The 26,945-nt window shown below is 44.5% G+C and overlaps 1 protein-coding gene across 3 annotated transcripts; it reads right to left on the bottom strand.

The window, feature by feature from the left end:
- Positions 1–471: 471 nt before the first annotated feature.
- Positions 472–26,676, bottom strand: LOC115165825 (uncharacterized protein KIAA1755). 3 transcript variants are annotated; one of them, XR_003870243.1, is made up of 24 exons: positions 26,374–26,676; positions 16,676–16,873; positions 14,957–16,463; positions 14,692–14,868; positions 14,466–14,589; positions 14,276–14,369; positions 12,215–12,301; positions 11,967–12,083; positions 10,936–11,034; positions 10,685–10,836; positions 10,442–10,580; positions 10,229–10,351; positions 9,909–10,103; positions 6,255–7,198; positions 5,813–6,062; positions 5,616–5,705; positions 5,287–5,505; positions 4,934–5,104; positions 4,540–4,717; positions 3,057–3,209; positions 2,699–2,962; positions 2,041–2,331; positions 1,867–1,924; positions 472–1,768 (listed from the first exon to the last, which is right to left on the bottom strand). XR_003870243.1 is itself a non-coding variant. In XM_029719237.1 (24 exons), exons 1-23 carry the CDS (start codon positions 26,374–26,376, stop codon positions 1,883–1,885), a joined length of 5,574 nt encoding a protein of 1,857 aa, XP_029575097.1. In that variant the 5' UTR covers positions 26,377–26,676; the 3' UTR covers positions 472–1,768; positions 1,867–1,882. The 3 variants fall into 3 exon arrangements, 2 of the variants coding, with proteins under 2 accessions (XP_029575097.1, XP_029575099.1); XM_029719237.1 differs by having other exon boundaries at positions 2,084–2,331; XM_029719239.1 differs by having other exon boundaries at positions 2,084–2,331; positions 2,699–2,935.
- Positions 26,677–26,945: the final 269 nt, after the last annotated feature.

Raw genomic sequence — 26,945 nt, 5'->3', positions numbered from 1 at the left:
AGCAGCGTTGCAGTTCTTGACACACTCAAACCGGTGCGCCTGGCACCTACTACCATACCTCGTTCAAAGGCACTTCAATCTTTTGTCTTCCCCATTCACCCTCTGAACGGCACACATACACAATCCATGTTTCAATTGGCTCAAGGATTAAAATCCTTCTTTAACCTGTCTCCTCCCCTTCATCTACACTGATTTGAAGTGGATTAATCACGTGACATCAATTTTTATCTGCAACAACTTCCAAAATGTCAAGCTTATTTTCTGCTGATGGTATTTCATTGCAAAATAAGTCATCACTTGTTTAACAACCTATCAACCAACCTGTCAACCTTGGAGTGTTTCCACCAGTAAACACCAGACGTTTTTTGTGTAGAACTATAGTACATTTTTATCTACTGTAAGTATAAGGGCACAAGGCGAGACCCATATGCAGACACAGGAGGCAGATGGTTGAGCTCCGATATTTATTATAACACAAGGGGTAGGCAAAAGGCAGGTCGGGTACAGGCGAGAGTCCATAAACCAGGTCAGAGTCCAAACAGTACAGGGCATTAGACAGTCTCGAGGTCAGGGCAGGAAGAATGGTCAAGACAGCCATATTGACATATTAAAAAGAGAGGCTGTGATTCAATCAGATCAAGAGTTAACCCGCGTTGGCCGTAACTGCAGTGTGAGTTGACAAATTGGAGAGCGGCTGCTCGTGTGTTCAAAACGCCGATAGAAAGTGTAGGCTCTATCGATGATAGAAGTAATGACAGGCTAATGCATGTTTTCATGTTCATTTGGATGGGGGTATTTATAGCCTAGAACAGGGATGGGCAACTTTGATGGGAGTGGGGGCCACAAAAATCTGAACTCATCGCCAAAACAACCGCTATGCGGATCTTGTTTACCGCAGTTCTTATAGAACCTAGTCCTAAGCAAAATTGCTCATTTAGTTTTCACAGAAAAGAAAGATCTCAATAATGTACATGGTTTGTAATGAAAATGGTAAAATAACATGTTGACTATTAGAACAACTGAACTGGAGAGGTCAGAAGACACTGGTTTCTGATGAGTTGAGAATGCCAGATGAACCCCTTAAATTATTCAGGACTGGCCACCCCATATTCAAATATCAATAGTTGATCCCTAATTTATCTATAAATCTGGGCAGGAAATCATGTCAGAGTGCCACTGACAAGTTGTCCTGAGCCTGCAGAGAATACTGATGGGAACAAGTGTTTCTATAGTCAGTTGTTTGAAATTGACATGTGTACAGGTATATTATAAACCGTGTAAAATGTGTGTAATTTGAAGAAAAAAATATGAACCCATATTTGACATTTCATGGGAATATGGGGTCATCAAGAGATTCAACATGACATTGTGAGAATGTTGTGTACATTTCAAAGATATCCCTTGTAAAAGTTAACATTTGAAATACTACTAGTATTACAAAGACAAAAAAGTCTGTTCTATGAACCAATGACAGAAAAACAATAGCCATTCAGTTAAAGCTGATCAAGAAGTGGTTGCTTAAGTAGTGTTATTAGATAAATGGACACCATAAGCACTTTAAAAACTGACCACAGTCCATCATGTGTTCCTTTTCATGATATTTCAGCTAAAATATTCCAGATACATTAGTTCTTCAAAGACAAAAAGTCACTTTCTCTTCAGTGCTTGTCAACTAGTGGTCCATTCAGTCTGTTATCATAGTTTTTAATTGACTGTCAGCCTGATTGCTCTCCATCATCACTGCTCAGAGATCCACAGGATGAACCATCTAGAAGGAAATCAATCCCATAATATGTTAAACAACTACATTGCACATGTATGCACTTTGTATGGTAATATAAAGTACTGTATTTGGTCTCAACTCACCCGTTAAATCCACTGGTTAAACTTCTGTTGATTTTCCTATAGCAACCATTTCTTTGCCCTGTGAAGAAATTATTGTCTGTCAGTTTTCTTTGATCTTTATAGAGATTAAATATACAGAATGTAACTAAAATTATCCATGTGAAAATGTAAAGTGTAATTATTATGAAGGTTTACTATTAGGTCCAATTACTGGCATGATCACATCATTTCACCACACCTTTTGCAGGTTCTGAGGAGCAGCCAGCACTGGTGGTTTGGGAGCAATGGAGGGCTTCTTCCTGAACGTAGCAGGGGAGTTGTTCTTCCTGAGATTGGCTGCTGCTGTTCTCTGGGTGACACGGGACTGGGAGCTCTGGGACGTGACAGATGACGAGTCCTCCACCTCTCCACCAATGGCAGAGAGGCAGCTGCGCTCAGAGCTGCTGAACACACTGCCACTCTCACCTGACGACTCCATGCTGTCCACTGGAATCAACAGAAAGGTAAGTAGATATGGCATCACCCACGTTTAGTCACATGCTTGCACATATGAAGTGTCATGTTCTGTATGTCTGTTTGTGTTAGTCTGCAGTCATGCACCATGCATAGGGCCCTGTGTTTTGGTTAATCATGTCACATTACCTGGATTTTAACCTTTAATTTAAAGATTTTTCATCAAACTGTCCCCTTTTCTTTTTATGTCAGATGGTCCAGCATCATCCTCAGACAATTGCTTACAGTTTTTGGTCTAATTATCATTTCTAGAAAAGACTTAAAACAAAGGTTAAAATTCCGGTAATTTGGCACGATTAGCCAAAACACAGGGCCCTAATGTAAGAACAAGAAAACTCACTGAGAAGATGAAGGTTTTGTTTCTGGTGATTCTGATGGTTATTGAGGTCATCTTCAGTCACCGTCACAGTCTCCGGGGAGGAATAGACAATGTGATTGGTTTCCCCACCTTGTATCTGGTTACCAGGGTAACCTACAGGAGGTAAAGAACCTCGTCCAGAGGAGGAAGATGAGTGGCTGCAGGAGGTAGAGGCACCACTGCCTGAACCAATGGAGTTGGGCCGGAGACATTCAAGATCTGTTTGTGGAAAAGACGGCACAGGAGCTGACAAAGCAAAGAGACAATTCAGTCAGTGAGTACACATTTGTGTTGTCAGTTCATGGGTATGGGACTTGGGACTTGGCTGTGGACTTGTTACCTCTTCCTAGCAGGACACAGTTGGCGTCCCTGTCACCGACGCCTGGCCTGTCCCAATTGACGGCCCTGTCACAGATGGCTGCCTCGTTAGGCTGTATATCCATGAAAGGTTTCCTCCCCGTGCCCATGAACACTCTCTCCTGTATCCTCAGCTCTACAACACACCAAACACAACACCTGTCTTCATGCTCATACATACTCAACCAAAACATCAATTGGATATATTTAGTGTCTGATATGGCATTTGCACCCCCACAGGGGTTCCTAAACTTTTTCACTCAGGCTCCCATTCCAGCATTAGGGAACATCCCCAACGTAGCACCACGTCTATTTCTATGGGCACAAGCACTGTTCATGACACACTGTTCACACCCCTGTTGTTGGCGGAGAGACAAATGTGTAGGTTTAAAGCTTATTTCCTGCAATTCTACACATTTTGTCATGGTGTGCAGAGAAAATTGTGCAGTTTTAAAGCAAATTTTCTTGCACTTCCATACATTTTGCCATGTCTAATGTTCATTCGTGTGATATTTTAGTGACTCAAACATTACAAGAAAATCTATGGGCTAAAAAACCTAGCTAAAGAACATTAGCTGACATGGGCTAGTTGATCTGGACATTTATAACAAGTTATAAATATCTCTCTACATTTACATTTAAGTCATTTAGCAGACACTCTTATCCAGAGCGACTTACAAATTGGTGCATTCATGATATCCAGTGGAACAACCACTTTACAATAGTGCATCTAAATCTTTTAGGGGGGGGGGGGGTTAGAAGGATTACTTTATCCTATCCCAGGTATTCCTTAAAGAGGTGGGGTTTCAGGTGTCTCCGGAAGGTGGTGATTGACTCCGCTGTCCTAGCGTCATGAGGGAGCTTGTTCCACCATTGGGGTGCCAGGGCAGCGAACAGTTTTGACTGGGCTGAGCGGGAACTGTGCTTCCTCAGAGGTAGGGAGGCGAGCAGGCCAGAGGTGGATGAACGCAGTGCCCTTGTTTGGGTGTAGGGCCTGATCAGAGCCTGAAGGTACGGAGGTGCCGTTCCCCTCACAGCTCCGTAGGCAAGCACCATGGACTTGTAGCGGATGCGAGCTTCAACTGGAAGCCAGTGGAGAGAGCGGAGGAGCGGGGTGACGTGAGAGAACTTGGGAAGGTTGAACACCAGACGGGCTGCGGCGTTTTGGATGAGTTGTAGGGGTTTAATGGCACAGGCAGGGAGCCCAGCCAACAGCGAGTTGCAGTAATCCAGACGGGAGATGACAAGTGCCTGGACTAGGACCTGCGCCGCTTCCTGTGTGAGGCAGGGTCATACTCTGCGACCCTGCCTCACACAGGAAGCGGCGCAGGTCCAATGACTGACATGACAAGAGGAACTGATGATGCACTACCCAATTTAGAAATAGCAACTTGTGATTCTACTATTACAACTTTCAAGATTAAGTTGAAAGCCAGACTGAGTTCCCCCCCAAAATGAGGATTCACCTCTGCTGTAGGCAGCTTGTTCCCAGAGGATCTGCTCCAGGTCTCTGGTCCAGGCCCTTTTCACCTCCGCCCTGTCAGCCTTCAGAGTGTACGTGTCCTGGAACTTCCTCCTCCGGAACCAGATCTCAAAACAGAAACCACTCTCTCCAGAGTTATGGGTCATCCCGATATCAGATGTCTAGACAGAAACAGAAGTGAAAGAAAGACTAAATAAAGTATGCTTGCTGATACCAATGTCAACATAAGGGCTAGATGATTTGGTCTTTGTATAGCAAACATAAAGGCCGTTAAGATAGCATTATTGTTGTTGAACAATAATTACAATACTCAAAATGCATTCTGTAAATTGGGTCTTATGTTCGTTTTTACATTTTTAATAATATTGTATACACACCTTGAAAGACTGTTTGTAGATGTACACATCATTGCCCACATTGGTCTTCTTGGTCTTGCTGAAGAGGATGAGATCCTGGAAGAGGAAAATTCGGCGGGAGCATTTCTTCTTTCTGAAGAACACGATGAACTCATCCTGGCGAATCAGCTGGCCCTGCTCCTTCAGATTCACCTGGTGGCGGAGGGAGGAGTGGAGAAAAATACAACCATGTTTTTTCCTGAAAATCCTTGATACTGTTCATACAATAATGGGTGATCATTTCCCACTTATATGCCCACATTTAACCCCCATTTGGACAGCTGTTCATAAGTGATACATTTTGGAGGTTGTGATGATTTGGATGGTAAACTTACGTCACAGTCCTGGATTGCGTCCATGGTGAGGAGGTCGTTGCCATGCCGCATCTGGAAGCGGACCACGTCGGCTGCAGCCTGGAGCTCTTCCCTGTCTCTCTGAGGCCCACACATCCCCAGCATGTCCTGCAGAAGCAGGCTGTACTTGCTGATCCTCTGGATGGGCCTCAGCAGGTAGGAGGACAGGTCCATGTGATCCCCAAGCTCCTGCTGCTTCCTCTGGGGTGGGAGGAGAGGAGACAGAGGATTGGTCGCAGTAGGGATGGAGAGAGCATTGATAGGAATTGAGCATTGATCTTTGACATTGAGCATTGATGGGAGTACCTCACCTTGAAGATGTCAGGGCGATGGTGAAGGATTAAGGCATCTGATTGAGGCTTGTTCTTGCTGTAGAGAGCATAGAGGCCTAAACTGTCTCTCTACATATAGGGGGAAGAGTTTACAGGAATATTAAATGTATTCAACTTCTGTAGCAAATTCAGCTAAACAACAGAGTTATAGGACTCAAGCTTAACATGTAACTCACGTGTCTCAGGAAGCAGCGAGCCACTTGTAACGGCTCTGTCTGACAGGCATCCAGCTCTCTGAGGAAGAAATGGCCGTGGAAGTCATACAGCTTCTCCAGGTTCCCAAAGATGACTCCACGTTTGCCCCGCAGGTCTTGTGGCACGTCTGGCATCTCCAGCAGGGGGAGGTAATGAGTCAGGATGTAACCCAGGGAGCGCACATACTCCCTCTCTGTTAACAGTAGCTCCGCCATGATTCGCTGCAGCTTCCTACAGATAAAGTTACATCAACAACACAGCCAAACATACATTTTCAGTCCTCTGGAAATAACAGAAAATGAATCATTGAAATGTACCTTTGTCAAGATCGTGCAAGCTCAGAGACAGAAAGAGTAGATGAAGCAAAAATAAAATCACATTGAGTCAAACTAAGGTGAAGGTCTTGCTCCATTAGGAACTCACATAACATTGCAAGCCTTCTCCTCTGAACTTGCCAATGATGTTGTTCCCTCACACCTCCTCACTGATGGGCTAGTATTTCTTGAAGAAGTCCTCTCTGCCCCCTCTCGGACACTACAGGATTCCTCTGAGCAGAAGCTGCCATGCCGTGAGATCTGGAACTTCTGAGCGGCCTGCAGGAGCCGACAGGAAGGTTGTCCGTGGGAGCAAGAAGGTGTCTGGACGCGAGTCTCAGACTGACTGGACGTGGCGGTCGCACACGAGTCCTCGCTCATGGACCGGCCCAGGCCCCCGCGTTGCCACGGGAACCACTCACAGCCCACAGTGTGAGAGTCGGCAAGGGTGGCGGCCTCTCTGCTCCTTCCTTGGCAGGCCTCTCTCCTACTGGGCTCTCTCTCCGCTCTCCTAATGGATCTGATATGGGGAGAGGCCGGCATGGTGGTGGTCTTTGATGGTTTACAAGGTCTGTTATTCTCAGGCTTGAAGTTTATATTACAGCAGGTCACAGAGTTGTTCCTGCTCTCCAAGGTCCCGTGATACCTTCCCATCATAGAGCCTGATGGGGGATTGTACCAGTGTGGTGGACCAGGTCTGGGCAGTACCAGAGCTCCATCATGATGAGTCACTGTATGAACCAAGGCCTCACCCTCATCAGCTCTAAGTTGTTCATGCCAGGGGCCTGTGTTCCGGAAGGCCCTCTCCATATCCTGCAGTCTCTCCTCTAGCTGCTGCCTGACCTCCTGACACTTTAGCCAGGCTACGTTCCACACCCGCATGCCCCTGGAACCCCTCAAAGCACACGCCTGGGCCTTCACCTCCTGGAAGAGATCTGGGGAGAACTGGACAAAGCTCTCCTGGTACATCTGGAGTGTAGAGACATCATCCGTCTCTGGGCGTCTGACAACCTGGTCCAGGTATTGTCTGCAGTCTTTGGCCAGCTCAGTAGCCTGGAAGAAAGGCAAAATACTTATCCAAATGGAGTGGCTGTGGATCGGACTTTTTTGGAACTTTCTTCCCGACAGCTAAAGGTACCGAAGTGTCTGCGCATGTGTGATTCTCTACTTGTCGCACAGTCTCTGCTCTACTCGTAGAGAACAGACTACTCTGGTGAATGGTGCTTGTTTAAAGGGAACCTTTGTGATTTTGGCAATGAGCCCATTTATCTACTTCCCCAGAGTGAGATGAACTTGTGGATAACATGTTTTTGTCCCTGTGTCCAGCACTTAGCAATTGTACAAGAGCTAGTAAGCAACTTCCTTCAAACTGCAAGCAGAGACATAAAAATGGTATCCGCGAGTTCATTTGACTCTGGGGAAATAGACAAGGGGCCTCCAGTATTCCTTTAACAAAGTTAGACCAAAGCTGAATCAATGTTTGCAAGATCACATAATGATAGTATTCTACATACTCTATACCATCTACTGCATCTTGCCTATGCCGTTCGGCCATCACTCATTTATATACACTGCTCAAAAAAATAAAGGGAACACTTAAACAACACAATGTAGCTCCAAGTCAATCACACTTCTGTGAAATCAAACTGTCCACTTAGGAAGCAACACTGATTGACAATACATTTCACATGCTGTTGTGCAAATGGTATAGACAACAGGTGGCAAGAAGGTTTGCTGTGTCTGTCAGCGTAGTGTCCAGAGCATGGAGGCGCTACCAGGAGACAGGCCAGTACATCAGGAGACATGGAGGAGGCCGTAGGAGGGCAACAACCCAGCAGCAGGACCGCTACCTCCGCCTTTGTGCAAGGAGGAGCAGGAGGAGCACTGCCAGAGCCCTGCAAAATGACCTCCAGCAGGCCACAAATGTGCATGTGTCTGCTCAAACGGTCAGAAACAGACTCCATGAGGGTGGTATGAGGGCCCGACGTCCACAGGTGGGGGTTGAGCTTACAGCCCAACACCGTGCAGGACTTTTGGCATTTGCCAGACAACACCAAGATTGGCAAATTAGCCACTGGCGCCCTGTGCTCTTCACAGATGAAAGCAGGTTCACACTGAGCACGTGACAGACGTGACAGAGTCTGGAGACGCCGTGGATAACGTTCTGCTGCCTGCAACATCCTCCAGCATGACCGGTTTGGCAGTGGGTCAGTCATGGTGTGGGGTGGCATTTCTTTGGGGGTCTGCACAGCCCTCCATGTGCTCGCCAGAGGTAGCCTGACTGCCATTAGGTACCGAGATGAGATCCTCAGACCCCTTGTGAGACCATATGCTGGTGCGGTTGGCCCTGGGTTCCTCCTAATGCAAGACAATGCTAGACCTCATGTGGCTGGAGTGTGTCAGCAGTTCCTGCAAGAGGAAGGCATTGATGCTATGGACTGGCCCGCCCATTCCCCAGACCTGAATCCAATTGAGCACATCTGGGACATCATGTCTCGCTCCATCCACCAACGCCACGTTGCACCACAGACTGTCCAGGAGTTGGCGGATGCTTTAGTCCAGGTCTGGGAGGAGATCCCTCAGGAGACCATCCGCCACCTCATCAGGAGCATGCCCAGGTGTTGTAGGGAGGTCATACAGGCACGTGGAGGCCACACACACTACTGAGCCTCATTTTGACTTGTTTTAAGGACATTACATCAAAGTTGGATCAGCCTGTAGTGTGGTTTTCCACTTTAATTTTGAGTGTGACTCCAAATCCAGACCTCCATGGGTTGATAAATTAGATTTCCATTGATTATTTTTGTGTGATTTTGTTGTCAGCACATTCAACTATGTAAAGAAAAAAGTATTTAATAAGATTATTTCTTTCATTCAGATCTAGGATGTGTTGTTTAAGTGTTCCCTTTATTTTTTTGAGCAGTGTATTTTATGTACATATTCGTATTCATTCCTTTACACTTGTGTGTATAAGGTAGTTGTTGTGGAATTGTTAGGTTATATTACTTGTTAGAGATTACTGCATGGTCGGAACTAGAAGCACAAGCATTTCGCTACACTTACATTAACACCTGCTAACCATGTGTATGTGACCAATACATTTGATTTGATTTGATAATAGAACTGAATATAATAGCATAACGTTGCTACTGTAAGACAAACACACCACCTCATTTCTGATGAGATTTTAGAATAATTGAGATCAAATGGTAACATTTTTCTTTCATGTGGCCAAAACTCAACAGCGAGCTACACCAGGCCAAATATGTGCTTCGATTGAAACTAAACACAGGTAGGGTATGCCTCGCTCACTGTACACAATTCAAAACAACAGTGTAGACTACATCAAAACTATAGCCTGTAAGTCAAGAAGATCTAAATGCATATCCCCATGAAACTGATTGAGATCAAATGGTTGATATGTAGATGCTGCATGGCCGTAAAACGTAAAGGATTATCATTCTCAATTAAGTGAGAACAAGGGAGGTTCTCTACGAGTACAGCAGAGGAGGTAGAGAATCCCGCACATGCGTAGAAGCTACGGGACCTGTAGCTGAAAGGTCCAGAAAAGTCAGATCCGAAGCCTCAACCTATTCAAAAACCTTGAAAGAGACAACAGAGTTGACAGAAATTCAGTCTTCATCATTTTCCCCTATATCCCTACATGTCACCATCAGTATGGGTTTTATAACATGTTGTAGGTAAAATGTTTACTTAACAACGTGGAACAACGACCAATCCAGTATTCAGTATAGACACCAACCTGCTCACAGAAGTTGCACACAGTGACCATAGTCTCCAGCTCACTACAGCACCTCTCTGCCCGGGAGAGGAAGTCAGCCAGGCCAGATTTGAAGGTGCAGACCATGGTCCTGAACACCTCAGTCTCAGGGTATGGGGATGGGCCCTGGATCTTCTCTGCCTCCGTCACCAGGGCCATAGCCTTGTGCTTCTGCTCCTAATGGAGAGGTACAGTAAACATCTGATTAAATTGAAACATGGACTTTCATGGGCACTTCCATTTCTGCATGAAACAGTCTCACCACTTTGCGTCATTGGGTGAGTGGAGATAGACTGACTTACATTGGCTTTAGTGAGGAATGCACTGAAACTACGGAGAGTCTGCTCCACTCTTTCTCTAGAGTCCTCCACGGATTCTGCCTCCAACAACCGCCGTTCCCCTTCTGCATCAAACCATTCCCTGATCTACAGAAGGGAGGGGGGTTACTAAATATCCTAAGTGTTTACCTAATGGATATAAAGTATGTATACTGTATGAGGAGCCTCTGAATGTACCTTAGAGAAGTGGCCCTCCATTTCTCTGAGTTGGAGCAGGTGTTCAAGGTGCTCCAGGGACATGTTGGATCTGTGCACCAGCACATGGGCCTGCTCCTCTACATGGTTGTACATGCAGGTCGCAGAATCCACTGCATCACTGCACAAAGCGGTCATAGGTCAAGGGAATAATACATTGATAAGCATCCTTTGAAGAAGGCTCACAATTATCCCACTCATAATAAACAGTGACAGGTAGTATACCTGTAATCCTCACAGTGAGAGTATCTGAGGTCACTCTCCCTTCTCAGTCTGGCCAGCATGGCTCCTCCCTCCCTTTGCAAAGCGACCAACCGTCTGTCCTCCAGAACATCCTTCATCAGAGTTCTCTGTTCTAGAATACACCTCTGTACATCCTGCCACACAGGGTAAGAAGGGTTTGAGGATAATAAGAACCCCTAGTCCATTCCAACATGTTTTCAATAATACAGTGTCGTCAAGGTTAAATCCAATACCTGCACTGTGTCAATCTTACGGCCTTCCTCTAGTTTCCTGATGGCTGTTAGTAGCAAACCTGAGGCCTCCTGGAGATCTGACATAAAGGGATGAAGTTTCTGAAAGATAAATGTTCTGATCATCAGACGTCAAAGCAGAACAGCAAACAAGAGTTCTGTAGTGTCTGTTAAAAGGCCATGGAATAATAACCAGTCGAAACGTGACTAAATCTTGTGCCAGTTTTGTTCGTTTTGGTGTTCGGCAAGTTTTTTTTACGTTTTTTTTTTGCTCTTCGCGCACACAATTTATTTTCTCAAGGCAAGTTGAAGTTTGGTAGCCGAAGTATACTTTAGTCAAATGTATAACCTATCAGCACCTTTGTAGATGATTGATCAACTGGTCATTTTTCAAGGGAAGGTCTCTAAGGGAGTATGCAATCACAGTCGTGCGCTAAAGCCTAGATGAGTTCTGCTAGGAGGAAACAGAACCCAGTCTGCAGTTGCTTTTATGCTCTGACTGTCCTACCTGATGGAGCCAGTCCTAGTGGCTTTAGGACAGGGTGTCCTCTAGGGGTCTACCTGAAGGAGCTGCAGCCAGTCCTAGTGGCTTTAGGACAGGGTGTCCTCTAGGGGTCTACCTGAAGGAGCTGCAGCCAGTCCTAGTGGCTTTAGGACAGGGTAACCTCTAGCGGCCTACCTGAAGGAGCTGTAGCCAGTCCTAGTGGCTTTAGGACAGGGTGTCCTCTAGGGGGTCTACCTGAAGGAGCTGCAGCCAGTCCTAGTGGCTTTAGGACAGGGTGTCCTCTAGGGGTCTACCTGAAGGAGCTGCAGCCAGTCCTAGTGGCTTTAGGACAGGGTGTCCTCTAGGGGTCTACCTGAAGGAGCTGCAGCCAGTCCTAGTGGCTTTAGGACAGGGTGTCCTCTAGGGGTCTACCTGATGGAGCTGCAGCCAGTCCTAGTGGCTTGAGGACAGGGTGTCCTCTAGGGGTCTACCTGAAGGAGCTGCAGCCAGTCCTAGTGGCTTTAGGACAGGGTGTCCTCTAGGGGCCTACCTGATGGAGCTGCAGCCAGTCAATGTGGTTGTAGGGAAGGGTGCCCTCTAGGCCTGAGGTCAGCTGGCTCCCCTCCACCAGCTTATGCAACCCCTTCAGTGAGGTCACCACAGCAATCTATTTATAGATAGAGAATGGCACAGTCAGTGACATCAGAGAGCAAGCCACCCAGAATGAATGCATTAACTCTTTCTGAAATTATAAGCCTGATGGAAATCATTAGAGGAAACCCTTGATTCAGATCTGACCTGTAGTCTAGGACATTTCTCTGTGCGATGGCAGCTCTCCTTCTCCCCTAGGATCAAGACACTGTGTATTGCATGGGGAATCTGCTCCTGTAACATAATCCAAATAGGAGACCTCACAGTAATAAATAGGTATGAGTAAATACAGTAGCCTATAACTGCAGGTAAAACTGAGCACAATCTGGGGAGTAAAGACAAGCATAAACAGAGGGAAAAGTCCAGAGTCCGGGTAGGACTAAAAAAAGAATTCCCTCTTTATGTCAAGATCACAACTTATTTATCTCATGATCACTACATAACAAAAGTTGTTTTGTCGAGATCACAAGAATTTTCTCATGATCACGACATAGCAAAATAGGAGTGAACGTATTGTGGATGTATTGATGACAGATTGACAGTATGGCTGAGGCAGCAGTGCCCATGGTGGATCAGCGCATACGTTTATATTGATTGCTACACTAAGGGATGGTACATTTCATGCTAACGTCACACTTTCATTTGTGTTTGGCGCTCATTATCAGTGTATAAATTAGAATGTTAGCAAGCTAAATGTCCCTTACCTTGTGTCAAGGGCTTGTGGGGGAGCTAAGCCCTCATGAGGCTTTTAACTCATGAACAATGTCTGACAGGCAAAGCCTGTTTGCCACCCCCAAGCAACAACACAGCTAACTTGGCTAGACTTGTGAGTGAATGAGTGACTGAGTACGAGCTAGCTAGTTAGCTAGGTAGTTGTGTTAGCTAGACTAGCTTGTTAACTATGCTGGTTGTTGGCTTGCATAACTGATACAGTTTGTGTATAATTGTAAGGGACACTTAATGTTTTATGGATAATATTTACATTTTCAGAGTGGCTCTATCCATTCCTGACAGGCTGATCAGATTAAATTTCAGCTTTAGAGCTTGATCAGATTCAATAGCAGCCTTAGAGGCTGATAAATCAGGATTCAGCCTTGGAAGCTGTCGGCAAGGCACCATTATGATTGATCAGCCTCTGGTGCTACTATTGAATCTGATCAGCCTGCCAGGAATAGAGCTCACCCACTCTGGATTATATGCATCTGCCTATAAAGCACTTAGACAGTTAATCTGCCTGCAAGGAGCCTTAACTATAAAACAGCCTACAACACAGCATCCTGACTTTTCAGCCTCAGAGGCTGAAATTGAATCTGATCAGCCTGTCAGGAATGGAGCTCACCCACAGTAAATATAAATATTATCCACAAAACAAGTGTCTCTTATAATTTTAAACATATCTGTTATACAAGCTAACAACCAGCATAGATAACATGCTAGCTTGCTAGCTAGCTAGCTAACAAGACAGTTTCAACTGTTCTGCCTGCGGCTACGGAACCCTGACCTGTTCACCGGACGTGCTTGCTGCACCCTCGACAACTACTATGATTATTATTATTTGACCATGCTGGTCATTTATGAACATTTTAACATCTTGACCATGTTCTGTTATAATATCCACCCGGCACAGCCAGAAGAGGACTGGCCACCCCTCATAGCCTGGTTCCTCTCTAGGTTTCTTCCTAGGTTTTTGGCCTTTCTAGGGAGTTTTTCCTAGGGAGATTTTCCTAGCCACCGTGCTTCTTTCACATGCATTGCTTGCTGTTTGGGGTTTTTAGGCTGGGCTTCTGTACAGCACTTTGAGATTTCAGCTGATGTACGAAGGGCTATATAAATAAATTTGATTTGATTTGACTACCTAGCTAACTAGCTAGCTCACCAGACTAGCCAAGTTAGCTGTGTTGTTCCTTTCATGCGATTGGCTGTGGTCTTGGGAGCCGGCATGGAGCCTGGAAGACATGCCCTAGGAGTGCATTACGATCAATGCAGCAACAAGGCTCCTTGATGAAGTGGTTATTGTGCATCTGAACAAATGAATGGATGATGCGTGGTACTTTTCATTATCTTGTGATCTCGACATAACAACTGAGATAAATAAGTTGTGATCTCGACATCACAAGGGAATACTTCTTTAGATAGCTGCTACCCTCTTGTGGTTATGTTGTGCAGTGATGAATCCAAAATGACAAGGACGATGCCAAGTCTTCTTACCTGAACCACCAACAAGGCCTTATTGAACTGTGGTGGAGGTGGAGTCTTCCGAGCATCAATAACTAGTGTCATTCCAAGTTCTCTTAGTTCTCGCCTAGAAATGATGAAGATAAAAACAATGAATTAAGAATACAATCCAATGGTTCAGGCTACATAAGAGAGGGACCAGCCCAGGGGGTATCATACATACCTAATTACAGAGTGGAGGTAGAGCAGAAGTTTGCTGAGTTCCAGACTAGACACTAAAGGAGATCTCCATCCTTCCTTGTCTCCATGCACCTCAACAACCAACCGACCTGTCCTGTCTCTGCCACCTGAGTATGGGAGAGGGGAACATGAGGATCTGATACACTTTCCCTGGACAGATATCATACACCTCTGTCTCTGAGGCAAACCATGTAAGGGGTTTTCCATACCAGTTAGGCATGCGATTCCCATCTGGAGATGGTGAGTGCTGGGTTCTGCTGAGGCTGGTAACTGGACCTTAGAACTGGGCACAGCATAGTGACCCAGGGGCTGCTGGGTAATTTCAAGTGGAGCGGTCTGGTGTCCGTTTGTAACGGGTATGGAGGGTTGGCCAGCCTGGGAGACATCTTTAGGAAGGAGGGATCATACAGAGGGATGTGATATATGTAATATACTACAGAATAACAACAACATGCCATGCTGTAGACCTCTTACCTTGGTTGGGCAGTCTCCGCCTGTTCATCTTTGGGGAAACCAGTCCAAAAGCTGTGGCGTTTTTACATTTCACTACATGTAAGCTGGGAATCATCTTTGTAGTGAAGTCAATGTCCCTCCTACTTTTTCTTCCTTGTATCACAACTTCACACTTCTCTGATATGTCCACAATAGTGGTCGACAAAGAGGAGGGACATCTCCCATCATCCTCTATGGGGTCATTCAGGCCTTGTAAAATTCCACTGGATTTGGTAGTCATTTCTGTAGACTCCCTAGTGCCACATAGGCCTTGCAAAACGGCACTGGATATAGTGTTACTTTCTACAGACTTCCAACAGGGAACCGTGCTAACAGGGGGAGTCGGGTCATGGTGACCTGGGTCTGGATAGTAGCACTGCTGGGAGGGACCAGGACATAATTCTTTACCCTCTGGTCCCAGCCTCCCCTCACATGGACTAGCCTCCTCCAGAACTGCCAGTGTATTCAGTCTATTGTCTCTCTCAAAGGTAACAGGGTTCTGCAGTGCTGAATGGTAAGACTCTCTGTACCGGCACTTGATCTCCTGTGCTTTGGACACCTGGCCTATTCTCCTCCTCATGCAAGGGGTGCAGGGGGGGTCTTCGGGGAATCGGACGGTCCGGCCACAGTGTAACGGTTCCCTGAGGGGCCGGTGGGGGGCTGGAGCCAAGGCCGGGGGCGGGGGCAGGGCTGGAGGCGGAGGAACACCAGGCCTGTTGAGGGTAACAGGCCTAAATATGGGTGCTCTGGGGTGTGTGTGACTGTGAGCCCCACTGAGGAGCAACGCTTCTTTCTGCTTAGTGAACTCCACCAAGTCTATGTATTCCCCCTCAACTTCAGAGGTGTTGTTGCTGCGGCTGTCCCATGTGTTGGGAGACACCCAGCCAATGGGCTTAGCCACAGGCCTATCCTGATCCACCTTAACCAGCCTGGAGCAGTTACTGTCCACCAGACACAGCGACACCGCAATGCCATGTTTAGCAGGAGAGATCCTAGTCTCCACAGAGTACCCAGAGGCAGGGGGAGGCAGCGCCAACGAGGGCCCTGGCCTTGCCACTTTCTCCTGTTGAGTAGCAGCAGGGTTAGGAGATGACAAGGCCATAGTTCTGGGTTTATCCACAAACTCAGGTAGAGCCACCTGTGCCCATGGCACCTTCACCATGCCCTGGTCTGTGGAGAGGATACAGTGGCTGAGAAGGGTGCCATGGCGGCCATGGTTGAGCTCCCCCAGCCAGTCCTCAGTGAAGATGCAGGGGTAGGAGGTCTCAGGGATGGGTGTCTCCTCTACCTCCCGACCCTGTCCCTCCTTCTCCCCCAGCAGGCTCCGGACCACAATGCGGGCGGACTGTTCAGAGAAGGGTGCCACCTGCAGGTAGAAGTCCCCTGGGCGCAGCAATAGGGGGTTGATGGAGGCAAGCTGGATCACCACCTTCTCATGCAGACACAGAGGCCAGCCCTCACAACGGAACACCACATCAGAGTACTGGGCCTGATGGGAAAAATGACAGACATGTCTTTACCATTTAATTTGTCTTTACACTTAGCATTACTTTGCAAGCTTTGTAATTGAGGTAACTTTGTATTTTATAGGTGGTCTGTATTTGAGCCTATACGCCTGTATATAATGTGTATGGTGAGCTGTTATGTATTTTTTGTATAGCATCTGTGTTGATGTGTATAGGTCTGAGGCTGTTGACTCACACAGGCAGCCTGCTGAACACTCTCAAGGATGTGTTTGGCTGTAATGAGGAAGTCCAGCAGACACTTGAGTGCGTCTCCTTGGTAACGTTCCTCTATGACCTGGAAAAGCTGGCTCAGGACGGTGGGGGCTGTGGCTTCGAAGGGAGGGTAGAGGACTGAGAGGGTGTTCTGGATGGACCTGTCCAGAGACTCAGGGTTCTATTAACATAAGAGACAGGCCTGAGGTCAGCACAAACATAAGTTAAAATATTCAAATGTTTTTTTTAGCCCAAGAAAAGATGGAGATAAAGATAAGATACAGACAGGAGTTGTTTTTCACATACATAGGCTGCGGTACATTTGTATCACATATCGAATTTTGAACATCTCAAAGCAGTTCTGCATCCCTTTAAAAAAAGCTTAATTGACATCCATAAGGTCATAAAACACAAAAACACCATTGTCTGCTATCCTTTGTTCCTGGCATCCCTTAGTATGTTTCCAGTAAGACCTCAGACCTCAGACCTTTTTCCATCTTCCTTCACACAGAACAATCCATAACTGTTCACCAGAGACAGATGTTGACAAGGACAAAGTTGCTGTCGATGTCAGGGTGGCTACAGTATCACTTGAGATATTTGAGCAGCATAAGAAGCATATCAGCAGATACCAAGCATCCATAAACAGACTGGGGGTCTCTGCTAGAGGAGAGGCCTGGTTTATGGTTTCACATTCTCTGACCTCCTCCGCGGTGGCCCATCAACCACTTTTAGGCCCTGCTTAATTTAGCTTTGTGAAAGCTATGCGTCTGCTGTGGGAGGTAAATGTATATGTGAATGTTTCTTGTCTCAATGGAGAGTCTCTGTAGGAGGAAACATGGTTCTATGGTCCCTGGTGCAATGTGGTTACCATGCCTTGCCAAGCTACATAGACTGATTTCAATATAATTGCAGGGATATTATGACTGGCAAATGTTACTAGACACCACCCTCTTTATTGTTCAATTATATTTCAACAGATTGTGAATTAGAATACATTTACACAATAGAGTTATGAAGCCATTTTATCAACAATACATATTTTCCTCAATGGGAAAATATGTTGCCTACTTGCTCATAGTGATGAGTTTGTTTTGAATGGAGAAATACCACTGTGATGATTCCACAGATGATTCCACAGAACTCAGTGTATCCCAGCTCTGGTGTGGAGATGGAGGGAGAGTCTGGGCATATCAGGTCGTGATCAGTATGATCCCTTTGGACCTTGTCTGGCTGACTAGCCTACTTCCTGTAAAGCCCTCAGTTATTACTCCATCTACTAGTCTATGTTGGACAGGAGAAAAACCTAACCTTTATCGTATGTTGTTATCAGACTGGCCGGTGTTGCCCAGAGTTCGTTCGCCAGGGGAGGCATCTCCTGCCTCTCCTCCCCCATCCGATAGCGGAGTCGAAGGAACACAGCAAGAGGAGCATGGCAATCAACGATGGTCGCATGTCACGAGCCGTGGAAGCCGAAGGCAGCGGCCTCCCGCAAAGCAGTATACACTCCCAACGAGAGGCCTGGAGCGGATACAAACAACGAATAGTTTCACCGCCCTGGAGCCTGATCTTCCTGCACCTTGGTCGCTGGGGGTACCTGTGTCTGCGGTCGCAGTGCTTACTCCTACTCCTTCCCCTATGATTTCAAAGTCGACGTCGGCAACCTTCCGTCCCTGCTCTGGATCGAGCAAGGCTTCTCCATCTGTCGGAGTCCTGCACGAGGCGCCGGGAGCTACGGGCTCAAGTTATCCTGCCTCTTGCCCGTCCTTAAAGGGTTCTCAGAATCCTGTGAAGCATGGGAGTGGGCAGATTTCCTCGTCCTTCTTGCCAGCCCTGATTTTGGGCAGCTCCATGGTAAGGAATGTGACTGTTCCTGGTGCAAAAACAATGTCTTATCCTGGAGCTGGAGTAAATGTCATTACTAAGCTGCTCCAGAATGTACTACGCCAGGACATGGACATTGATTCTATCATAGTCTATGTGGGTTTTAATGACATTATGAAGGGCAGCTCTGAACAGTTGAAACTGGATATCAAAGAGCTGATTGACTCTCTGCTAGACACTAATAAAATAGCCATCATATCTGGCCCTATGCCCTCTCTGAAGTGTGGCGTTGAACACTTTAGCAGGTTCCTTTCTCTTCACAACTGGCTACATGATTATTGCAGCTCAATGGGTGTAACTTTTGTTGACAATTTTGATACCTTTTGGAAACAAAACAGGTTTTATAAGGATGGGATCCACCCAAATCATTTGGGTTCCTGGATCCTTTCAGAGCATTATAAGGCTGTGTTGAGACAATGACTTATCAATGACCCAAGCCCAGCTCAGTTAATCCCTACCATTGTATCGCTGAGTCATCGTAATGCTTTAGCAAATGTACATGTAACATAATTTATGTCCCTCTAACTGCCCTGCATGCTTCTGCTGATCCTACAGCTATTATATGCAGCAATCATGTGCCTATGAACCAGATTTATGCTGTTAGCACTGAGGCAGTGTGCCCTAGTAGGAAGTCCACTGTGTGCAGCTCACTTTGCACTAACATACGTAAATAACATGACAATATCTACTTCTGCTATGCTTCCCAGTAAAGCAATGACAACAAACAAGCATCCCAGAAAAGTGCTCAAAATAGCCCACGTTAACATATGTAGCTTAAGAAACAAGGTTTATGAAATGAATCACTTGCTTGCAACCTATGACATTCATACTCAAGAAAAAGCTTCACTGTAACCAGTGCCTGCAACCTGGTTCAGGTTATCAGTCAACCTACCAGGGTAGTTACAAACAGCACAGGAATGAAATCATCAACATGTATTGATCACATATTTACTAATGCTGCATAAATGTGTTTGAAAGCAGTATCCAGATCCATCGGATGAAGTGATCACAATATAGTAGCCATATCTAGGAAAACCAAAGTTCCAAAGCTGGTTCTAATATAGTGTATAAGAGCTCATACAATATGTTTTGTAGTGACTCCTATGTTGTTGATGTAAAGAATATTTGTTGGTCCATGGTGTGTAATGAGGAGCAAACAAATACTGCAAACAGATACTGTACTTGACACAATTATGAAATTGCTTATCCCAGTTACTAATAAGCATGCACCCATTAAGAAAATGACTATAAAAACTGTTAAATCCCCGTGGATTGATGAGGAATTGAAAAATTGATTGGTTGAGAGGGATGAGGCAAAAGGAATGGCAAATAAGTCTGGCTGCACAACCGATTGGCAAACATACTGAGAAATCATGTGACTGAACTGAATAAAAATAAGAAGAAACTACACTATGAAACAAAGATGAATGATAGTAAAAAGCTTTGGAGCACCTTCAATTACATTTTGGGAAAAAAGGCAAACTCCGCTTTATCATTAATTAATCAGATGGCTCATTCATCACAAAACCGACTGATATTGATATAACTACTTAATGATTTTTTCATTGGCAAGATTAGCAAACTTAGGCATGACATGCCAGCAACAAACGCTGACACTACATATCAAGTATATCTGACGAAATTATGAAAGACAAAAATTGTAATTTTGAATTCTGTAAAGTGAGTGTAGACGAGGTGAAAAAATGATTGTTGTCTATCAACAATGACAAGCCACCTGGGTCTGACAACTTGATTGGAAAATTACTGAGAATAATAGCGGACGATATTGCCACTCCTATTTGCCATTTTTTTCATTTAAGCCTACTAGAAAGTGTGTGCCCTCGGGCCTGGAGGGAAGCAAAAATCATTCTGCTACCTAAGAATAGTAAAGCCCCCTTTACTGGCTCAAATAGCCGACCAATCAGCCTGTTACCAACCCTTAGTAAAGTTTTGTAAAAAATTATGTTTGACCAGATACAACTATTATACAGTAAAACAATTGACCACAGACTTTCAGCACGCTTATAGGGAAGGACATTCAACAAGCACAGCACTTACACAAATTAGTGATGATTGGCTGAGAGAAATGGATGATAAAAATATTGTGGGGGCTGTTTTGTTAGACTTCAGTGTGGTTTTTGACATTATCGATCAGAGTCTGCAGCTGGAAAAAAGTATGTGTTATGGCTTTACACCCCCTGCTATATTGTGGATAAAAAGTTTGAGTAAAGTCAGTGTGTCTATGTAGGCGGATGATTAAACACCATACACGTCAGCTACTACAGCGACTGAAATGACTGCAGCGCTTAACCTCTACAGGATCGGTGTCGTTCCCGCGGGACGGTTGAGCTAATGTAGGCTAATGTGATTAGCATGAGGTTGTAAATAACAACAACAAAAAATCCCAGGACATAGACATATCTGATATGGGCAGAAAGCTTAAATTCTAACTGCACTGTCCAATTTACAGTAGCTATTACAATGAAAGAATACCATGATATTGTTTGAGAAGAGCGCACAATTATGAACTTGAAAATGTATTAATAAACCAATTAAACACATTTGGGCAGTCTTCATACAACATTTTGAACAGATATGCAATGGTTCATTGGATCAGTCTAAATCTTTGCCCATACACTGCTGCCATCTAGTGGCCAAAATCTACATTGCACCTGGGCTGGAATAATACATTATGGCCTTTCTCTTGCATTTCAAAGATGATGGTACAAAAAAATACAAAAACACACGTTTTTTTCTTTGTATTATCTTTTACCAGATCTAATGTGTTATATTCTCCTACATTAAGTTCACATTTCCACAAACTTCAAAGTGTTTCCTTTCAAATGGTATCAAGAATATGCATAACCTTGCTTCAGGTCCTGAGCTACAGACAGTTAGATTTGGGTATGTCATTTTAGGCGAAAATTTAAAAAAAGGGTCAGATCCTTAATTATTTATTATCAAAGAGCTGCAGTTAGTTTCAGAATGGGTGACAAGGAATAAGTAAGTCTTAAATATGAAAACAATTAAAAGCATTGTATTTGGGACAAATCATTCTCTAAACCCTAAACTTCAACTAAATCTTGTAATAGATCATGTGGAAATTGAGCAAGTTGAGGTGACTAAACTGCTTGGAGTAACCCTGGATTGTAAATTGTCATGGTCAAACCATAATGATACAACAGTAGTTAAGATGGGGAGAAGTCTGTCCATAATAAAGCGCTGCTCTACCTTCTTCACAGCACTATCAACAAGGCAGGTCCTACAGGCCCTAGTTTTGTCACACCGGGAATACTGTTCAGTTGTGTGGTCAGGTCCCACAAAAAGGGACTTAGGAAAGGTGGAGGAGGGATTGACTTCATTCAGTACTTGCATTTGTAAGAGGTATTGACATGTTGAAAGCACCAAGCTGTCTGTTTAAACCACTAGCACACAGCTCAGACACCCATGCATACCCCACAAGACATGCCACCAGAGGTCTGTTTAAACTACTAGCACACAGCTCGGACACCCATGCATACCCCACAAGACATGCCACCAGAGGTCTCTTCACAGTCCCCAAGTCCAGAACAGAATATGGGAAGTACACAGTACTACACAGAGCCATGATTACATGGAACTCTATTCCACATCAGGTAACTGATGCAAGCAGTAGAATCAGATAAAAAACTGACAAAAATACACCTCATGGAACAGCGGGGTCTGTGAAGCAACACAAACATAGACACATGCATACACACACATAACAACATACGCACTATACACACACGTACACCTGGATTCTGTGTTGCAAACATGTGGTAGTGGAGTAGGGACCTGAAAGCACACACTTAGTGTGTTGTGAAATCTGTTATGAATGTATTGTAATGTTTTTAAAATTGTATAACTGGCTTAATTTTGCAGGACCCCAGGAAGAGTAGCTTCTTTACAGCACTATCACAGCACCACCATAATAAATACAAACCTCTGCAGTGCACCCAGTAACCAAATCTGCTTTCTGGCTACTCAATTTGTACACTTTTATCTAACAAGAGACTAGCCCTCCTCTAAAACCCTCTCCTAAATCTCAGGACCATTTCTGCAAATAACATGGACAGTCCCTCTTGATATCTCCAAAGACAACAACCATCTCGCATGACTGGGTCACCACAGTTCAGACCGTTCCCCAGTAAAGTGTAGAGGAGGTAGGACATCACACTGGACTGGGGTACCCTGTATCCAGTGGTGGGCTTATAAGTATTTAGAATTCAGAATGTTGTGGAGATACAGTACATGTGGGATTTTCATTTTATAAATATTTGGATCATTGTCTTGGAAAGCTGTGTTCCTCCTGAAGGTGATAGAAACACCTGCTTCGGGGTCCAGAGAGTTTCTATGAAAGATGTGTTATGTTCTTCATAGTCTGAACATTGTTTCCACGTCATTTCAACCCAAAAATTCTATGTGATGACGTTGAATTAACGCGGAAAACTGATTGGATTTGCAGAAAGTCATAAGTGTAAGGGAATTTTTGTCTTTTTTTCACCCAACTTTTAACCTAAATCCAATGACAGGGAGACATTTTTGGTTGATTTCACGTTGAATTCACGTTAGTTCACAACTCAACCAAGTGTAAATCAAAACTAGACGTTAAATTGACATCTGTGCCAAGTGGGATGTGATGCAGGGTGGGGCTTGATGTTGGGTCAATAGAAAATCCTATCCTGGGCTGACCCATTGGAACATGTCACTGACCTGAAAACACTTTTCCAGCGCCTGTAGGGGGTTCTGAATAAAGCCCTTGTGTTATGTCATACTATGGTTGAATGCTTCTTGATCTCCGCACATAAGTAACCTGCCCTGCAGTGCTATTTTACCAAGGCATGATAACAAGCTCTAAGAAAAGCATGACAGGTCACTGCTGGTTTGAAATGAAAAAAGATGAGCGCATCCAAGGGTTTGTAATGTGGGAAAGTGGCATTAGCAGGACTAGCAGGGTCATGACTCACGGTTACTGTTATGTCTGAGCAACAAGAGAGCACCCTGTGGGTGTAAACAGCAAGCCTGCCTAACGGTCTACTGCTGAGTGCTGACATTCTGCTGAAGAAACACTGGGGACTAAATAAATACACATCCCTCACACTCAGTCACTAAAATAAATGTCTTGTCTCAGATTGCAGTTTATTGCATTAGGATATCCCAGTGTGGGTAGAGTACATTCTGATATTTAACATTTCTCTTCACTTACCAGCTTACCCAAACAACTCCTTCTAAGCCGGTGGCGGACTTTGAAGTATCTTCAAGTATTTCAGTATGAATTATATTGTATACATAATGTCTGGGAGAAATACTATGTATAATAGCGAGCCCATGGATGTTGTAATTTAGCAGAGCATCTGAGCCATTTCTGACACCAATATAACTTCAAATAGGCAAAAGCTAAATTTCCTGTGTCGTCTGTTTTTTAAAAAGTTCAACAAATCAGGTGCGGATTCTCCCAGACCAGACCAACTAACTTTGTGATGTCTGAGCGAGTGCTCTCTAATGGTCATCAGGAGATATCACTGTCCTGTCTGCCACCCCCAGGATGACCATCCAAATACCACACATCCTTCTCAGTGATTCTCCAGGGCAGACAGGCACAAACACACAAAATGAATGGTGAACTGGAATGGCAGCTTGACCAATAGAGGGTTGCTATAGCATCCGTCCCTGTGTATCTCTGATATCATACATTCTGGTACATTATTCCCGTTTCTATTCAACATTTTAGTAGGTGGGTTAGTTCTGTGTGACTGCTTTTGAATCAAATTTATAGCCTGCTGTGGCAACCACTAAGCAACCAACACATACTGGCTTTTTAGGAATGCTTCAAACTGGAGACGAGGACAAAAGTGTGTATTGTTTAGCTGGGATGAGCTGCCTGTCAATAACCAACCAAGATGCTATAAATCTGTTCAGTTGAGAAGCTGAGAAGCACCTACCATGTATCCAAAGGATAAGACCTTAACATAAAGCCACGGTGCTTGTATTTAGAAGGAACCTCTTTCAATAAAATATGGGAGTGAATAAGTAAGAAAAGTACACCGCTGTTCATTTTACGTGTTGGTGATGTGCTTTAGTCTTATGTGCTTTAGTCTTATGTGCTTTAGTCTTATGGATAATAATGCAATCTAACACAGTACGTAACAAGTTTTCTTTGTAAGCTCAATCATCTGTGCTGTTTGGGTTTTGTGCCCAGATTTCGACTAATTAAATGTACTGGCGTGCCGTGACATTCATATCTGTAATCTAAATAAATCAATATTGCTGTAACATTGTTTTAATTTACGGGCCAGTTAACAGAATGATCTCATTGCATAATTTGAAACAAAACTCAGCCCAACTGCACAAAAGACACACTGCCGAATCATTAGACACTTAATCAGGAGCTGTCTAGGTTTAGTGTCTTTTGGGTTCCATAAATGGTTACCCTGAGGAGGGCAGACTGACTGCTGCACGTTTACACACTAATTCAACTCTCCAGGTAAATTGGCTCTTGAAAACTGTGCTTGTCCCCATAATAATGGAACTAGCTATATTATTAAATAGAGGGTAGAATTTAAAGATAACTTCTCCTTGATAATACCGGAACAAAGTCATGCTACATGTTACCTGAAGTAAATGGGCCAGGGGCACACAACATGCTGAGGGCAAATATCTTGCATTACACAGCAGAATTTACAGACAGGCATTCAATTACATAGCAGTAGATTTCCTCAACATCTTAGTTAACCACCTCAGGGTAGAACGTGCTAACGCCCTCCATGAGAACACACCAAATGACATGAGAGAAAATAAACACAGGCCTAATCTTGTGGCTCTACTGTAAACCATCACTTAGCCACTAAAAAGCAGATGTTATATTCAGTTTGCTTTGCAAATGTGGCCTTTCTTGAGTGCAAATGCTAAATATTGATGCCTTAAGCAGCAGAATGGCTTGAAGTTGGTGGCAAAGCAGTAGTCTAGCAGTAGTAGTGATCTTAAAAACACTTCATTATATTAAAAGTGGGGGATCAGTTGCACATGGTCCTACCTGTAATTAAGTCACAGCTGAATATAGTGTTATTCAAACACCCAGGTTTCCCTCCCTCCCATGATCACAGATATAACAAGTACACAGAGAGCATTAACTTAAAGCCTGCATTTTATGACGTTCCATGAGTGACCTCAATGTTTGAGAGCTTACTGAGGTAACCAGGCAAGACAGTACATCATTTTTACTGCTGAAGAAAGAACTCTTGTTTTCATGTGGTGATTCAATGGAAACATACTGGTATGATGGTCACTTCAGTTCCTAAGCCTACCTCTCCAATGTACTCTCATCCAGAGCTATAAAGAATATAAACATATAGCCATCCCCTCTCCAGAGTCTGAGTAGCACTTGAAACAGCAAAACATTAATTCAGTCATTTGTCCGCAAAGGGATCCTTTGTGTAATTCTATGTGCTAGACTCATGCCTTGCTTTTACAAGGGGAGATGCAGGGTAACCAATACAGTGAGGGTTTTGTGAAATCACTGGGAATGCACAGTAATTTGAAACCCTCACCTTGAGTCAAAACATTTTGCTGTGTAGCTAGCTATGTTAAGTGGGAGCACAGGGGCATGAAACCCTACACATGTGTTTGTAATGACAGAGATTATAGGGCCAATTTAGACATTTGAAGTATGTAAATGTAAAATATTTAAAAACATGATGGACAATGATGAAAATCATATCAAAACAGCAAATACTGACAATAAACACAAATGAAATGGAATGGCAACAATTACATTACCATGTTTCCTACAGTGTGTTGGTTATCCAGTTAAGCAGGGACGACTGTGAGTACGGAGTCCAGTCAGGAGAATAATCATTAGACAGACGGGTTTCACAAGTTGACAAACTGATCACAGTGTTCGCCATTCTATCCACATTGACTCTCATTGCTTAGTGAGGAGGTCAGGACTTTAAGCAACAGGAAGACTCAAATAAATAAACATCTTAGAGCTCCTGGGTGATCTTCTGCTGCTGCTAATAGCTCTCCCTGGTGCTATGTTTGTCTGCCCACAGTTTGAGAGGAGGCAGCATGACCCATGCAGCGTATGAGAAAAAGCATGCAGGAGTAAGGGAGAGAGAGAGAGAGAGAGAGAGAGAGAGAGAGACAGGAGAGAGAGAGAGGGAGTGAGAGGGGAGGGGAGAAGCTTTCCCTCTCAGAAGGAAATTGCCTCAAGATTCTTTCTTACTTTTCTTTGGCGTTACCCTTAACCTCCGTCTCACCTCTCCCTCTCCCTCTCTTTATCGCTACCTATCCCCTTGTCTCTTTCTCTCACTCTCTCATACACGCACCTTTCCACTTTTCCATTCCTT

This window comes from Salmo trutta, chromosome 28 (genome assembly GCF_901001165.1).
Source record: "Salmo trutta chromosome 28, fSalTru1.1, whole genome shotgun sequence".
NCBI lineage: Eukaryota > Metazoa > Chordata > Actinopteri > Salmoniformes > Salmonidae > Salmo > Salmo trutta.
The sequence above is the reverse complement of the archived record's forward strand: the minus strand, read 5'-3'. Positions and strand labels throughout refer to the sequence as shown.

Coding starts and splice junctions, on each gene's coding strand:
- LOC115165825 (XM_029719237.1), bottom strand. Junction 11,035..11,966: donor ACTGGCTGCAGCTCCATCAG/GTAGGCCCCTAG, acceptor TTTATCTTTCAG/AAACTTCATCCCTTTATGTC. Junction 5,706..5,812: donor CTCGCTGCTTCCTGAGACAC/GTGAGTTACATG, acceptor CCCTATATGTAG/AGAGACAGTTTAGGCCTCTA.